The sequence below is a fragment of the Mustela lutreola genome, chromosome 2 (assembly GCF_030435805.1).
Source record: "Mustela lutreola isolate mMusLut2 chromosome 2, mMusLut2.pri, whole genome shotgun sequence".
NCBI classification, from domain to species: Eukaryota; Metazoa; Chordata; class Mammalia; order Carnivora; family Mustelidae; genus Mustela; species Mustela lutreola.
In genome coordinates this window covers 91,866,481-91,879,769 of record NC_081291.1, presented here as the reverse complement: position 1 = coordinate 91,879,769, position 13,289 = coordinate 91,866,481, and the positions used below count along the sequence as shown (strand labels likewise).

General features: G+C 40.4%; 1 protein-coding gene across 2 annotated transcripts in view; it reads right to left on the bottom strand.

Annotated features, from left to right (window-relative positions):
- The window catches only part of LOC131824529 (collagen alpha-4(VI) chain-like), a 117,757-nt gene that overhangs the window by 19,000 nt on the left and 85,468 nt on the right, over positions 1 to 13,289 (bottom strand). For both annotated transcript variants that reach the window (XM_059162579.1, XM_059162580.1), the window contains exons 26-32: positions 11,348 to 11,383; positions 11,179 to 11,241; positions 9,811 to 9,873; positions 8,576 to 8,611; positions 7,264 to 7,300; positions 4,667 to 4,678; positions 4,085 to 4,578 (exon numbers count right to left, since the gene is read on the bottom strand). In XM_059162579.1, coding sequence (XP_059018562.1) covers positions 4,085 to 4,578; positions 4,667 to 4,678; positions 7,264 to 7,300; positions 8,576 to 8,611; positions 9,811 to 9,873; positions 11,179 to 11,241; positions 11,348 to 11,383 — 741 coding nt within the window. The remainder of the gene's footprint in view (positions 1 to 4,084; positions 4,579 to 4,666; positions 4,679 to 7,263; positions 7,301 to 8,575; positions 8,612 to 9,810; positions 9,874 to 11,178; positions 11,242 to 11,347; positions 11,384 to 13,289) is intronic.

The following is a 13,289-nucleotide window of genomic DNA, read 5'->3' as shown; positions in this document are numbered from 1 at the left end:
TGGCCTTCCCTTACCACATCTGTGAAATGTAGATTATCATTACTAACTTGTGGGATAGTTATGAGGATTGGACCAACACTCCTCAAACTTTAACACTCATGCAAACCATCTAGGGATCTTGTTAAAAATGCAGAGCCTGGGATGGTGCCCCCATCAGGCTCTACCCCACTCTCAATGTGGAGCGTGCTTGAGAGTCTCTCTCTCCTTTTCCCTCTGCCACTCCCCCTACTCGAGCATGTTCTCTCTTTAAACAAATAAATTTTTAAAAATCTTTTTTTTTTAATGCAGAGCTCAATTAATTAGATCAGTGGTAGAGTCTGAGATTTGGCATTTCTCATTACCCGGGTAATGGTCTTGCTGCTGGTCCCAGGGCCACATTTTGAGTATTGATGGGTTAAGATGACAAGGCACGAAAACCACATAGCACAGTGGTTGGAACTTCATAGGTGCTTACAAATAGAAGCTGTCTAATTTAATAGTTCTTGGGTGAAGAGGCACTCTTCAGGTCCCTGAAGAAGATATGGTAATAATAATGGCTACCCACTAAGTATACACATAGAAAGTGTCAGCCCAATGTCCCTGTAAGCACAACCTCTTAGGACTTTTATGACATATCTGTGAGCTTATCCCCATTTTATAGGTGAATAAGTTGATGTCCCAGTGTCAAGAAAACATGTCCAGATAACATACAGGACCAAAACAGAGTATGAAGTCTTTTTTTTTTTTTTTTTGAGATTTTATTTATTTATTTGACAGAGATCACAAGTAGGCAGAGAGGCAGGCAGAGAGAAAGGGGGAAGCAGGGTCCCTGCTGAGCAAAGAGCCCAATGTGGGGCTCAATCCCAGGATCCTGGGATCACGAGCCGAGCTGAAGGCAGAGGCTTTAACCCACTGAGCTACCCAGGCACCCCCAGAGTGTGAAGTCTTTACCTAATTTCTTCCCTTGGCTGCTGATCCTGGACTTAGAGCAGTAACAGTCTAATGGAAAATAGCAACCCACAAAGCCTCAGCTAAAGGTTATCCATGGCCTCTGGAAGAGTCTCTCCAGGCAACCCAATACTTTATTAATTAAAAAAAAAAAAAAAAGTCCTCATAATTTTTCTGAATCCTGAAATTACACAAAACTTATAATTACCCACCCCCATTTTTTTGACCATCCTCTTAATGTGTCTATCCTTTAGAGCTGATTTTCTTGTCTCCATGATAGCCAGCACTCCATTCTTTGGATTCTTCTCTTTTAATACACAGAAATAAAGAGAGGACTAGTTGATAGGTTTATCTCATAGTGTTGTAAAGATAAAATGAATTAATACATGGGAAGAATTTAGAACTTCTAAACTCCCTTCCTGTTCTTGACTTTTGAACTCAAAATCTCATTGCTGATGAAAACTCCAGACCTTGAGCAAGTTATTTAACTTCTCCATATCTCAGTTTCATTATCTGAGAAATGGGCCCATAATAGTTATCTCACTGGGTTGTTATAAGGATTACAAGAACCAATAAGTGGAAAGATCTTAGTATAGTGTCTGAGTGAATAAACATGAGCTATTTTCCTAGGTATTATTTTAAGGGAAAATGTACTAGAGTTTTCATAAAGAAAAATAAAATTTGAAATCTGGGACTCAAATTTCGTTTTCCCTGCAATCCTCTGCTTTTTAACTTTAAAAAACAGGGCAAAGATTTTGAGATACATACAGACAACTGGATCCAGACACAAATAGTCCAATGCTGCAAAACTTTTTTTAGGGCTAAGATGACTCAATGGATGGCTTAAAAAGTCTTTTTAATATGCCCCACAGCCTCTGAAAATGTTTAAATGGACTGAGAAGTTCGGAATCTGTTTATATAATGATTTCAAATTGAACAACTATCATTTTTCCAAAAGAAGCATGTGGTTGTTGTTTTGTGAAATAAAACAAAATAGAGGGGAAAGACAAAAGCCTCACGCAACATCAGAGAGATTCCTCAGGCAGATAATTCCAAAGACAAATTACAGGATATTTCTACTCTCCTAACAGGATACCCCTAAGGATAATGCACAAAGTAGGGGAGAGATTCAGGGCTGCAATTATGTCCAGTTATGAAGAAATGAGGATTTTTCTGACAGGCCTTGAGAATGGAGCTATCATCCTTATGGTTTCTCTCCTTGCTGGTGTCAACAGAAACGAGGTCATCCATTACATTTGAGCGGACAAGCAACACTTAGCACCATGTAACACTTCTACTTTGTTACATTTAGGAAACAGAATTGGTTTCCAGCAACCCGGGGCAAGAATATGTCTAAGAAACAGAAAGGAGAGCAGAGAGAGAAGTGACCAAGCTGAGGTCCAAGTGTACTGAAGCTAGCAGATTCTTTTCACATACAATTATATCCTTTTACCTGGAACCTAAAGCAACTAAGAAGCCGAGAGCACCCTGACCAAATATTCACTCTACATCAAATCCCAACAGTCTGCCCAGGATCCTCTCAGACAGCCACACTGCTGGACATTTGAGGTATGTAACTGTACCCCAAGGGTCACTCTCCAAATGTTAGGGAGATGCTTTTTTTGTAAATAGATCATTACACCAGGAAGGGAGCTAGATGACATTTACTTGTGACCTTCTCTCTATTTTAGAGCTGAGCAAAATGAGACTCAGAAAGATGAAGAGACTTTTCCAAAGGCACTCATTGTTGATGGAAGAGCCAGTCTCTAATTTTAACTGTTATTTGGTTATATTCTGCCTTTAGGAATCCATTCAGGAAGTTATTGAGGGCTGCTCCATCAACAATACATCTCTGCTCACACATCCTCCTGGACAAGAGGGATGTTACAGCAAGAAAAGAACTCAGTGCTTTGCATTTTAACTTTGTTTATCAAAACCCAGGGTATGTAGTCCAATGGTTGCAAGCTATCATAATTTTATCTATTGATTCTTAGAAGTATATCCACAGCTGTGATAACAGTGTCTGTCACCTACCCTCTCTCTTTACAAGAAAATTAAATGGTCTAGCACAGCTAAATTAACTAGCTATTGGGCTGAACTATATGACATTTTCATTTTTGCTAGCCCATTACAGTTGAATATTGACAATGGAGTCTCTTAGAGAACCTGTCTTTATTTTGATAGATCACCCCATATATTCCATGAGAATGTGTTATGTGGGGTTCAGTTAGAGAAGTCACGTCTGGAGAATAGGTAAATAAATTGTGGTATGTACACACTTAGCATAGTTCAGAACAGCAGTAAAAAATAATGATACCCATATACACAACATAGATAAACAAGGAGAACAGACATTATGTTGAGTGGAAGATGCCAGGTACGAAAGAGTACATGTTATAGGATTCAATTGAAATGAAGGTTCAGAACAAGCCAAACTGCTTATTTGACTGTGACAGAAGCCAGAAGAGCAGAGACTCTGTGGAGTGTATAGTTTGGAGAAGCATGAGCAAAACTTAAAGGATGCTGAGAGTTTCATATCTTGAACCATGTCTTGGTCACAAGGGGTTTAACATTTATAAAAATCCATCTAGATGTACATTTTAAATTAATGTGCTTTACCCACTTTGTCATATGGGTATGTGTTTAAGAAAGAAAGAAAGAAAGAAAGAAAGAAAGAAAGAAAGAAAGAAAGAAAGAAAGAGGAAGGAAGGAGATGAGGGGAGGAGAGGGGAGGGGGCGGGAGCAGAGGGGAGGAGAAGAGAGGAAAGGGAGAGTTACATTCTACAAACCCTCCTGATACAATTTAGCACAGTGTTTAAGCATGGGCTCTGAAGGCAGATCAATCTGCTACTAACTAGATATTTGACTTTTGATGGTATACTTAACTCTCTAAGCCTCAGTTTTCTTATCTCTGAATAAGATATTTCTTATCTACTCACCTCAGAGAGTCTTGGGGATATTAAATAAGTTAATGTTTGTGAGGCATGTAGCTCAGAGTAAGCACTCAAGAGTGGCCAGTTGGTGCTAGTAGTTACACTTGTAGCAGAGTCCATAATAAGAACACCCCCCTCCCCCTGCATACACATCAATGCAGTCCTTGATGGAGGGAAAAGGAGCAGGTACTAAGCCGCCGCCCCCCAGCGACTCCCCCACTTACCAGCAGGTCATACGGGAGGTTGTGCGCCTCTGTGAAGGTGATGATCGCAGAGGTGATGTCCAGTGCGCTGAGCTCCAGAGTGGCGGTGCTGAAAGCATCTTGGTCATGAGACCAGCCTGCCTGGAAGAACACAGCCACTTTCCTCACGAGAAGACCGGAGCGCACACGTTTGAATACATGTCTGGCCACAAACCTCATGGCCTCCCCAAGGTTCCTGCTGCCAGAAGACCCTTGCAGAGGGATCGCCCTGACCGCCTGCAGGAGTGTGGGCTTCCCCTTGTGGTCTGAGAAGCGAACCAGGTAGTCAGTTTTGGCATTGTACGAAACGATGGCCACTCGGGCACCCATTGGGCAGTTACTGTCACTTATTTCCATCTTCTCCAACAGAGACAATAGAATGTTTCTCATCCTCTCAAAATCCGACTGGGAGACGTCGTTTGACATGTCCAAGGCAAAGACCACTTCGCTAGGGAACGCTGGGCATTTGGAAATACCTTAACACAATGGACACCCAGATTTAAGATTTTCTGTAATGCCTCTGAACAGGTGATGTCTGAGTGAATAAGAAGAAATATTACCTACCTGTCGAACAAGCTGGAAGGGAAATTGTTTTGGAGGAAAAAACGAGACATTGTTAGTTTATATAGGCAGTGCTATGGTTTCTAGGTGAGTGCTTCAATATGAAAAACTATCTTCTCTGAGAAATTCAAGCAGTGACCTTCTCTGACTCCTGCCTGAGTTTGGTCAAGACCTCGATTTGCTCCCCAATATCCATTTTCCCTTTTTTCTATAGCAGTAAATCCTCAGTCTCAGGACATATGGCTGCCTGGAGAAAAGACTCCATTTCCCAGTGGAGAAGCTGGAAGAACGGAATAAGAGATATGGTAGAGGGGCACCTGGGTGGCTCACTGGGTTAGGGCCTCTGCCTTCGGCTAGGGTCATGATCCCGGGGTCCTGGGATCGAGCCCCCATCGAACTCTCTGCTTAGTGGGGAGCCTGCTTCCTCCTCTCTCTCTCTCTCTCTCTCTCTCTCTCTCTGTCTGCCTCTCTGCCTACTTGTGATCTCTGTCAAGTAAATGGGTGAAATCTTTAAAAAAAAATAAAGAAAAAAAAAAGAGAGATGGTAGAAACAACTTCAGAAACTACTTCAGAAACAACTTTCCCTTTCTTTTCCTGTTGCCTGAAGCTTGGTCAACATCTTGGACCTCAAGGTGATTTTGGAAACAGAACACCCTTCCTACAATGCAGAATGAAAAAATATAAAGAGCCTGTGTTCCTGAATACTGCGGACATCCATTTCAACCCCAGACTGACCCCTTCATGGCTTTGATCTGAGAAATACCTTTGTGTCATTATTACTGAGCACTGAGGTCACACTGTACTGAACTTAAACCTGACTAATACACTGAGCTATTCTGAAACTATATATACACACACACATATATATACATATATATATCTAAAACTGTATATAATATACTGTATATATTATACACACTATAATATGTATAAGTGTGTTTGCTCAAGTAATATATTTTTATGGAAAATATCAGAAAACAAAAAATTAAAATTATCCTTAATTCATAATGTCTATGTATGTATGTATTTGTTTAATTTGTTATTTTATTTTATAAAACTTGGACCTTAGTATATGTCCTATTCTGAATCTTTTTTTACTTAGTATATGATGAACATGAATTCTTTTCATCGATAAATTTAGAGCAGTATTGCCTAGTCCACTATAGATGTCTCATGATACTATAGATGTCTCATGATACTTAGATTTTTCAGTCTAAGAATTTTTTACATTAGGTTCAACATATATAAAATATCTGAGCTTGTAGATAAAAGTGATTGAGGAGGGATGCCTGGGTGGCTCAGTCGTTGGGCTTCTGCCTTCAGCTCGGGTCATGATCTCAGGGTCCTGGGATCGAGCGGCACATCAGTATCCCTGCTTGGTGGGAAGCCTGCTTTCCCCCCTCCTTCTCCCCGTGCTGTGTTCCCTCTCTCACTGTCTCTTTCTCTGTCAAATAAATAAATAAAATCTTTTTAAAAATGATTAAGCGATTATATATATTTCGACATGACAGAGTTAACAAAATTAGGTCCTTGGCTTGGTATATTGTATATATTTTTCCCCATTTTTCTGTTCACTTTTTTTTTAAGTATTTTTATTTATTTATTTATTTACTTGGCAGAGAGAGATCACAAGTAGGCAGAGAGGCAGGCAGAGAGAGAGGAGGAAGCAGGCTCTCTAGCGAGCAGAGAGCTGGATGCAGGACTCAATCCCAGGACCCTGGGATCATGACCTGAGCCGAAGGCAGAGGCTTTAACCCACTGAGCCACCAAGACGCACGCCCCTTTCTGTTCACTTTTGACTTCACAGTGGTCTTCAGTATAAACGGGTTTTAACTTTTTACATGGTCAACTCTGACATTCTCCCTTTGTGGTCAAAACTATGGTATTATTTTTTGTGATTTCTAAGAAAAAGGACTCCAGAATCTCTTTCAACAGCAACTAAATGGGAATGGACAGAACATGAAGTTTAAATAAGCAGGACTAGGCATTTGTGGAGAGAAGCCAAGCACCCAAATTAAGCACTCTGCCAAATCAATGTTCTCTCCCTATTGCTAGTGAGTGGAGAAGTGTACATATTACAGGAAGCAAATATCCAGGAATACACTAAAGACAATGAGTAAAATCCAATCTGGGGATGTTACCAAATATTAACATCTGATGATTTGTAATTCCATTGTTAAAGCATAAATGCAAATAAAAAAGGACACATTTCTTATTGAAGGCTCCCTGATGATCCCTCTTGTTTAAATGGATGGAATAAGAATAGCAAAGTTTTTCTTTATTTGTTTTGTGATAAGAAGCACTGAGATGCAGACATGCAGGTGTGCAGTTGGCATTCCCCTTCATGAGGTGCCACATTATAGTGGAATTTCTCTTCACCATTGAGACAGCATCCCTTTCAGCCACTTCATTTCTGAGACCCCACTGGAGAAGATTACTTACCCAAAGGCAGACTGAGCCAAATACATTAATTTATAAGTCTTTCATGATAGACAACACTCAGTCAAATCCACAGGTGATTTATGTCCCCAGTCCATGACCATGAACCAGCCCCACCTCACACCACTGGCCCCCACTTGAGCCTTTCCCAAACAACTTACGGCAGTTCTCTTGTATGACAGCAATGATGTCACAAGGCTGTTAGAAAGATGGAGAAAGAGGGAAAAGGGAAAGGTATTTAATCTGAAGCATATTCCATCTCTCTCTCTCATGACTTAGAAATGTCATCTGTGTATTATCAGTTTCTTTCTGAAGCTTTCTAAGCTACAATAGAAAACACAAAAATTGTTACAGCAGATGAAATGATTCAGAAGTTATATTTCTAGATACAACAGATATTTTAAAACACTTAAAATATATTTTATATACCATACAGTGCTCATATTACTAGACATAGATAAATACTTTTATAATTAATTATACAATTTTATAATTTTATAATTATAATTATAATTATATTTTTATACATTTATAATTTTATAATTATAATTATAATTAATAAATAATTTTTTTAACTGCCTCAAAAAGCAATGGAACCAAATTTGATTTTGAGGAAGTTTCAATCTAGAACTCTTGGCCTAAAATGCAAAGAACTGTCTTCAATTCCTGGATCTCTGTGTCAGCAATTCCTGGAACAATTCTTTAGGGCGAATGCCAAGACACAGATCCCCTCACACCACCATTAGAATTCTGCTTCGTTCCTTTGACCTCTTCCTCTGTGCTCTGTTAATCCCTTGGCCCCTTTATTTCTTGGTTCTCGCTCGCCCCACTTCTTTCCCACCACAGTAGTATTTTTGTGCTTCGGAGATGAAAAATGATCGTAACTTTTTTTTTTTTAAAAAGGTTTTATTTATTTATTTGACAGAGAGAAATCACAAGTAGATGGAGAGGCAGGTAGAAAGAGAGAGAGAGAGAGAGGAGGAAGCAGGCTCCCCGCCGAGCAGAGAGCCCGATGCGGGACTCGATCCCAGGACCCCGAGATCATGACCCGAGCCGAAGGCAGCGGCTTAACCCACTGTGCCACCCAGGCGCCCCTGACCGTAACTTTTGAGATTGTTTTCAGGTGTGTCATAAAACATGAAGATGTACTCTGCCATCTATAAATACTTTATAAGCAACTTCTGAACAACTTCTTACAAAAAGGCATATTGTATGGGAGTTGTAGCCTCAATCTTTCCCTTCATGTCAGCCAATAGTAGCACTCAGAAACATCCAGATTGCCTCCATGATTTAAAACATTATTCTACTCTTCTCACTGATGTGATTATAACCTTTCAGAGGAAAGTCTATAAACTTAAGGTACTTAAAGAATTTATAAGAAGAGAAACAATAGAATATAGATTTCTACTGTGTGGAAGAGGAAAGCCTCATGTGTTAAAAAGAACAAGGTTTAGATTTAAAATGTTTACCTACCATCATATCTGCCAAACCTTTGGGACCCTTGATGCCCTGGGAAGAGAAGAAATGGGTTTAAAATGTAAGATTCTGAGGTCTGATAAATTATTCTCTGGAGTTAGCAAAACATTCTCAGAAAGATACCATAGTACATAGACCACCTTCTTTCCCTACAGTCCTGGCCCTGGAATTCTGGCTGATCCCCTAAGGAAAAAAGTCAGAGTGGATCAGAGGTATGCTCAGACCTCAGAGTCTAGGATATCCAGGAGCATGGTACATAAAGACTCTTAGAAGATCAGGTCATCTTGAGAGCAAGCCACACAGTTTAGGATCCAATTCAAGAAAAGGCCTGTCAAGATCTCAGGGCGATTCAGAAACAGTTCTAAAGTAGACCAGCCATTTCCTATCTCTCCTCCTCAGGCTACCCACCACCATCTTATCCTGGCTCTAGTGCCAAATAAGCCATCCCTGGAATCCTTCAGAACAGATAGTCCTGACTGAGGTACTCTGGGAGTCTAGAGATCCTTGTTTTTATTTAGATTCTACAAGCTAGTGATTTGTCAGCTCAGGTAGGTCACAATAATCTTTTCAGCCTTTGTTTTCTCGTCTGTAAAATAGGTGTGTGCATCATTCTGCTTCCAAGATTTTTGCTTCCATGACTTTGTGGCTCCTCTACAGTAAATCCTAAATGCAGTGAAACCACCAGGTTCAGCCCCTGGCTCACTCACTCTACCATCTCCTGTGAAAAGACTGCCTAGCCTCATGGGACAAGGGGTATTGCAAAATGACAAGAGCCCCAAAGTCTTTCCCTTCATACCAAATGACCTCCCAGGGAATTTAAAAAAAAAAAAAAAATTGTGGACTTGCAACATTGTCTGTTTAGTTCAGATTATATAAATGTCACATTTTGTTAGGATTTCCTTCCAGTGTTTACACAAATGTTTTTGCTCATCTTGTTTATATTGATAAACTCAGTCTCCACTGAGTTTATGTATTATGTATTTAGACAGGTTTATAAATCTCCAGCTGCTCTAATATCTTCCCGATGTTCAAGTAAACAATATACATTAAATAAGTATACTGTGTAAGGACTTGAAGCTAATGTCTCCAAAAGCAAACTTGGTTCATTCCCTATACAGATCCTCTAGGGCCTCCCAAATGTTCATTTCTTCATTCATTCAGATGGCTCTTAGCAGATCCTTATTCACTTTTACACAAAGGTTGAAAATAAAAGAAAGAAGAATCTATGTTACCACTGGTCCTGGAGGGCCTTGGTCACCTGGAGTTCCAATAAGTCCAGGAAAGCCAGCATTACCCTAAAAATAGCCAAACCAAAGGAATAAGCTTCTCCTCTTGAATACAACTCGGTTAAAACCATCAGACCCACTTTGAGATACTAAGCTGTCATTCTTTCTAAGCTCCAATGAGTCCGCTAGGGACTAGTTAAGTTTATGAACTGTATCAATGGAGTGAGATGCCAAAGTAGAAAGGGAGGCAGTCTCCTTCGGGAGCCATCTAAACTGCCCCCTACAGACCTAACCTCAGCCAACATGTGGACATACACACAGACACACACTTTCAAACCCGGCCTTAAAGGATGGCTCAGTAGTCAATTTAGACTCCAAGTCATATAATTAAAAGAATATAGGAAATACACCCTGAGGACCTGACATCAAGAGAAAGACATCAAAGAGAAAATTTCTTGCACCACCTTCTGGTCTTTAGAGTCTGATAAAAGGTCTATGCTGACCATGGTTTACTGATCATCTTACAGGTATCTGAAACGACATAGCAGTATCAGCATGTAGGTAATGCTTTGTTCTTTTTTATTTGAAACCAGAGACATCAGTTATTTGAAATCAGAGACATCATAGAGCAGGGCAATATTAGCCAGCAGCAAACCACATTAGGCATAGATTAGTTTTTTCCTTTGTGCCCTTGCCAGTGTATGAAAATACCAATTATTGAGTGCCTAGATAATAAATATTCTCTTTCCTCTTTTCTGCACCAAATACTAGTCCATGTCTTTCCCGGAAGGCCTTGTTCTCTAATGTCTATCAGCTAAAAACTGTCAAGGTTTTAGATATTCACAGGCTCTTTCCAAAAAGAGCTGCCAGTGATTGTAGCTTTTTGAGACTGAACCTTTGGAACCCGAGGGAATGGATTTTAAATGGTGGACTCCACAAAGCACAGTGAAGACATGGCTCAAAGTCCACCAGGATGGCAGCCACGTTCCTGAGAGTCCAGTCCTAAATTAGCTAAGACAAAGTTAAGGCTTGAAGGAATCTGACAGAAATAGCGATGTTTGCTCTGCCGCTAAAACAATACCCTCCCAAGTGATTTCCAGACTTACCATAGATATAGATATTGTGTAACTGAAACTCCAACTTGGATTTTCTTTTATTACACTTTGATGAGCTGCATTTGTATTCACAAGATCAATGAGAGTGGTATTAATTCGGGGGCAGGGGGAGTGGGGTGGCCAGAGAAAGGTGTGGAATGTTTCCTGAGAAGGACAAGAGCTTCCTGCTGAGAAGTCCGTTAACCCAATAGAAATTCTCCCATGAGTAGTGTCATGATATGTGCAGTTATAGATCTTGGGAAATTCCTTTGATTCTTACCCTCCGCCCTCTGATTCCCTTTGCTCCCTTCTCTCCTCGGTGGCCTGAGTCACCATCTTCCCCCTTCACAGAATCAAAAGCAAAGCCTTGAGTTGGAAAAAAAAAATAGCTACAAACAAATGACACATGCTGCATACCAGTTGCCAGACGCAGAAAGATAACTTCTTACTTGTGCACCAGGAGAGCCAGGAAATCCAGGTTCACCCTAGTGTCAGAAATGAGATAAGGTTTTGTTTAATGTCATATGATTGAGTCTTTCTTTGACATTCCTCAGGGAATAAGAAGAAACTATAATTTTGAGAAAATAGACTCAAAACAGGTGCCAGGAAAAACAATGATAGTAACGGTTGTTATCTTGAGCCACTCCCAAGTGACCATATTTTATTTCTATAATTTGATGTGAAATAAGTGGCAAATGATCTTTACCAATCTTCCCCTTCCTTCTTTGCCAGACAGAAAGGGAACTATGGGACTATGTATTACATATTGTGTAACAGAATTTCCTTCTTAAGCATTTTTATCCAGTGGTCTAAATAACCAGAGGTCTGATCCAACATAAACCAAAGGGAAGGGTACCAAACTGGCTGCCGGAAAGCAGGTGGTCATTGTCAGATCAAAGGCACACTACAAAGCAACTGTTCATTCAACAAGTATTTAGTTAGCACCTGCTACATGCCAGGCACCTTTCTAGCCACTGGGAATTGAGCAGTGAACAGAACAAAGATCCTGCTATCGTGGAACTTACCTGCTAGTGAGGAAGAAATGTATGTCAGGGAGAGATGAATGCTATTCTAGAAAGAGGATTAACAGATAAAGAATGACATGGATAGATTTGGTCAGGGGGTAACTATTTTATACAAAGTGGTCAGACAAAGCCTTTTGGTAATGGCCACATTTGGGCAAAGACCAGCATAACTTGAGGAAGCCAGCCAAACAGGTATCTGGGAGACATGTGTGTGTGTGAAAGATGAGTGTGTGAAGAACCCTGAGGCAAGAATATGAATGTGTGCTGTGTTTGAGGAACCCTGCCCCAGAATGGCAGGAGGGGAGCAGGAGGAGAGGATGTCAGGGAGTTCACAGAAGGACCAGATGTATAGAGTCTTGTAGGCCATGTTAACAATGGGCTAATTCTGAATGACACCAGGAGCTGAAGCTGGGCTTTGAATAAAGGAATGACATGGTCTGATTATCCATTTAAAAGATGAGTGTGGGGGTGCCTGACTGGCTCAATTAGTAGAGCACGTGACTCTTGTTCTCAGGGTTGCAAGTTCGAGCCCCATGTTTGGTGTAGACTTTACTTGAAAATAAAATCTTTTAAAAAATAAATATAGAATAAAATAAAATAGGGCTCTGGCTGCTGCTCAGAGGACTAACTAGATTAGGCAAGAGTGGAAACAAGAATGCCAGTCAGGTGGCTTGATCCAGAGGGTGGCAGTGGCAGGGGCGAGAAGTGATGAAATGCTAGATGTATCTGGAAGGTACACTCACAGTATTTGATGATGAGGTAAATACAGTAGTTGAGAGACAGACATTTATTAAAGATGGAGCAAGTATCTTCCTTGCACAACTGGCAGATGGGAGGCTGTACTCCCTGAGACGGGGAAGGCTAGAGGAGGGGCAGTTTGTCAGATATTTGATGATATCTGACCAGATATTTGATGATATTAAAAGATTATTGTTAATTCTTAGGTTGATAATGGTACTGTGGTTATATTTATAAAGAATCTTTTAGAGATGCAACTTGAAATATCTACTCATGGAATATATGATATCTGGGATCGCTTCAAAATAACTGGGGGAAGGATACAGGTGTGGTGGGGTACATATAAAACAAAATAAAACTGGTCAAGGGTTTTTCATCGCTTGAGTTAGGTGATGGGTACCTGGGGAGAGGTGTCATTGTATTAGTTTTGCCACCTGTATCTATGTTTGAATTTTTCCATAATCAAAGGTTAACAAACAAAAGAAGAAAAATGAAGGAAGAGGGGAATGGAAGAGGAGGAGGAGGAGGAGAAAAAGGAGAAGGTGGTGGAGGAGAAGAAGGAGGGAGAGGAGGGGGGCGGGGAGAGAAGGTTGTTTCGTTACATGCCAGTTTTACGGTGGAAACATGT